This window comes from Sorex fumeus, unplaced genomic scaffold, assembly GCF_029834395.1.
Source record: "Sorex fumeus unplaced genomic scaffold, SorFum_2.1 ptg000098l, whole genome shotgun sequence".
Lineage (NCBI taxonomy): Eukaryota > Metazoa > Chordata > Mammalia > Eulipotyphla > Soricidae > Sorex > Sorex fumeus.
The window spans coordinates 6969-9722 of NW_026606155.1; the positions used below are offsets into that span (position 1 = coordinate 6969).

Genomic DNA, 2754 nt, shown 5'->3' on the forward strand with positions numbered 1-2754 from the left:
GCTTGGAGTCACGCCCCTTCCAGCCCGCGCCCCGCCCCTCCCAGACCGCGCCCGCCCCTCCCAGCCAGCGCCCCGCCCACCTGCTTGAAGACACGCCCCCTCCCGGCCCGCGCCTCGCCCACTACTTGGCGCCACGCCCCTCCCAGCCCGTGCCCGCCCCCCAGCCAGCGCTCCGCCCACCTGCTTTAAGCCACGCCCTTCTTGGCCCGTGCCACGCCCACTACCTGGCGTCACGCCCCTTCCAGCCCGCGCCACGCCCACCCGCTTGCCGCTGCGCCTCTTCCGCCAAGCCCGCCCCGCCCCCCCAGCTGCCTTCCTCCCACCCCGCCTCTGGGGGGCGCCTGCGCGTCCTCCCCCTTATAAAGCACGGCCGCCCCGCATCCCACCATCGACCGGTGGCTCCCCAGACGTCCTGCCTTTACCCTGGGACACCGCAGGCGACATGGGCGAGCCCACGACCGTGCACCCTGACCACCTGTGGATCTGGGATAGGGCTGTGTATCTGGACGAGAGACAGCGCACCTGGCTGCCCACAGTCATCAAGGTACAGCCGCTTTGGAGGGGGCCGGGTCGGTGGGCAGTGGGCATCACCCACCCCAGCCAACCTCTAGCGTCAGGTGGGCTTCAGGCCGGGCAAGGTCCTTCAGGGGGCAGCTGCAGAGTTGCCAGGGCGGTCGCTGGGAGAGGCCGAGGGCAGCATCTGCCCAGGACCGGAGCTGTCCACAGATGGAAGCACTTGAAGGCAGACCGTGAAGACCAAGTCCGAGGAGGGTGTTTAGAACAAGGAGTGTTGGCTCACGGGTGGCGCCCAGCCTCGATGGAACAGATTTCCTGGGCTGCGGTCCTGCCCATACAATGAGAATCATACAGGGCTTAAAGCCAGCGATTCACACACCAGTTTCCTTAGCTTTAGATCGATCAGGATTTTGAACAGAACCGTCGGGGGGTCGGAGAGATAGGATAGGACCAGCGTTTGCCTTGCACGGGTCACCGGGTTCAACTATGCCCATTGCATATGGTCCCCGAAATCCCCTACCAAAAGGAGGTTCAAGGCCCAAGCAATTGGAAATTTTGGCACGACCAGTTGGACCCTTGGTGGCCGGAGAGATAGAACAGTGGTAGGGTTCTTGCATTGCAGGGAGCTAACCTGGGATTGGTCCCCAGCATCACATAGGGTCCTCTGAGCCCTCCCAGGCATAAGTCTGACCACCACCCTATCCCCCCCCCCCCGCCCCCAAAAGGCCCTTGCCTTGCATGCAGCTGCGGCTGACCCTGGGTCAATCCCTGGCACCTTGTGACCCCCGGAACATTGCTTGGTGTGGCCCTGGAGGTTCCTGAGCATCATCTGGAAGACCACCACTCTTCCCAAGAAAAAAGGGAACCCCCATTTTCCTGTAGGGGTGTCTCCCAGGCCCAGCCAGACCCGGAAAAGCCTGCCCCCTCCTGGCATCGCAGGGCACCTGGGTGGGTTTGCGCCTCGGATCCCGGGGGAGCTCACAGCCCAGGGGTTCCTGGTCTTCTCCCCAGGTGGAGAGAGGCTTCCGAGTGCTCATGCGCCAGCAAGACGTGCCCCTGAGCCACGCCATGCGCCCCAGCCAGCTCGGGTCCCACCGGCTGCCCTTGCTCTGGCAGCTGTACCCCGGAAACCGGTACAAGGGCTCCGACTCCAGCTTCTGGAGCATCGTCTACCACGTGAAGGCAAGTGCGCGCATCTGGGGGGGACCCCGCTTCCGGCCGCTGCGGTCGGGGCCCTCCCCCGCGGCACCCAGGGGGCAGAATGCAAAGTGAGGTGCAAAGTGACAGATGGGTTACCTGGGGCAGGGGGCGGGCTCCGCCCAGAAAGGTCGCTCTGGTGGGGCAAGGGGGAGAAGTGGACGGGGGAGTGGGCAGGGCACCCCTAGGGTTCCAGAACGCCCCACCCCAGGTGCTGGGAGCGGTGGGGTTCCGGCTGCAAATCCTCCATCCCCCCCACCCACAGTTTACCAGCTCGGAGGACATGCTGCTGGACCTGATGCCTGAATCAGACCGCGAGGCCAATGAGGAAGCCGCAGAAGCGGGCCCCAGACTCTGAGACCAGCGACGTGGGAGGAGGGGCGCCCTTCCCCGGGCTCCCCTTGAATTAGAGCCCCCAGGATGGAGACTCGCACTGGGGAGCACTACCCTCACACATTTCCCCCCCGCTCAGGGTCCCACAGAGGCCCCGGGGTGCCAGCCACAGAGGTTGGAGTCACCCCCTTTTATAGGCAAACCTCCCCCCACTCCCAGGTGTTTGTAGGTGGTAGTGAACTCTGTGATGTTGATTAAGTGGGACACAGTTCACCTGACTTGCTGACTGGGCTTCTCCCAGATGGATCCTGTTAAGAGAGAAGCCACACCAGGAAATTCCCAGGGAGGAAGAGTTGAAGGGGAAGAACATTCCAGAATATCAGCTCAGCTGCTCCTTTGGAGATAAGGCTGGCTGGGTTCTTGTTTTTCCCTTATAGTCCAGGTGCTCAGAATCTCTGCTCTGACGCTTATTGGGCCCACCCTGGGTTAGTGGAGTCCGTGGCCTTACACTGTCCTCCCCCTCCTTCCTCACCCCTGCCTTCTTCACACCTCCTTCCTCTCCCTTCCTCCTCCTCCTTCATCCTCCTTACCCTTCTTCCTCTTTTCCTCCTCATTCTCCCTCCTCACCCCTCCTCCCTTGCCCCTCCTTTCCCTTCCTTCCCCTCCCTCACCCCTCCTTCACCCTTCCTTCCTCACCCCTCCTTCCTC

At 63.3% G+C, this 2754-nt stretch overlaps 1 protein-coding gene across 1 annotated transcript; it reads left to right on the forward strand.

The window, feature by feature from the left end:
• The first annotated feature begins 442 nt into the window (after positions 1 to 442).
• Positions 443 to 2071, forward strand: LOC130041177 (T-cell leukemia/lymphoma protein 1A-like). Its single transcript, XM_056133220.1, has 3 exons — positions 443 to 544; positions 1528 to 1698; positions 1979 to 2071. The coding sequence occupies exons 1-3, from the start codon at positions 443 to 445 to the stop codon at positions 2069 to 2071; spliced, it is 366 nt and encodes a 121-aa protein (XP_055989195.1).
• The last annotated feature ends 683 nt before the right edge of the window (positions 2072 to 2754 follow it).

Coding starts and splice junctions, on each gene's coding strand:
- LOC130041177 (XM_056133220.1), top strand. CDS start 443: ATGGGCGAGCCCACGACCGTGCACCCTGACCACCTGTGGATCTGGGAT. Junction 545..1,527: donor GGCTGCCCACAGTCATCAAG/GTACAGCCGCTT, acceptor TCTTCTCCCCAG/GTGGAGAGAGGCTTCCGAGT. Junction 1,699..1,978: donor GCATCGTCTACCACGTGAAG/GCAAGTGCGCGC, acceptor CCCCACCCACAG/TTTACCAGCTCGGAGGACAT.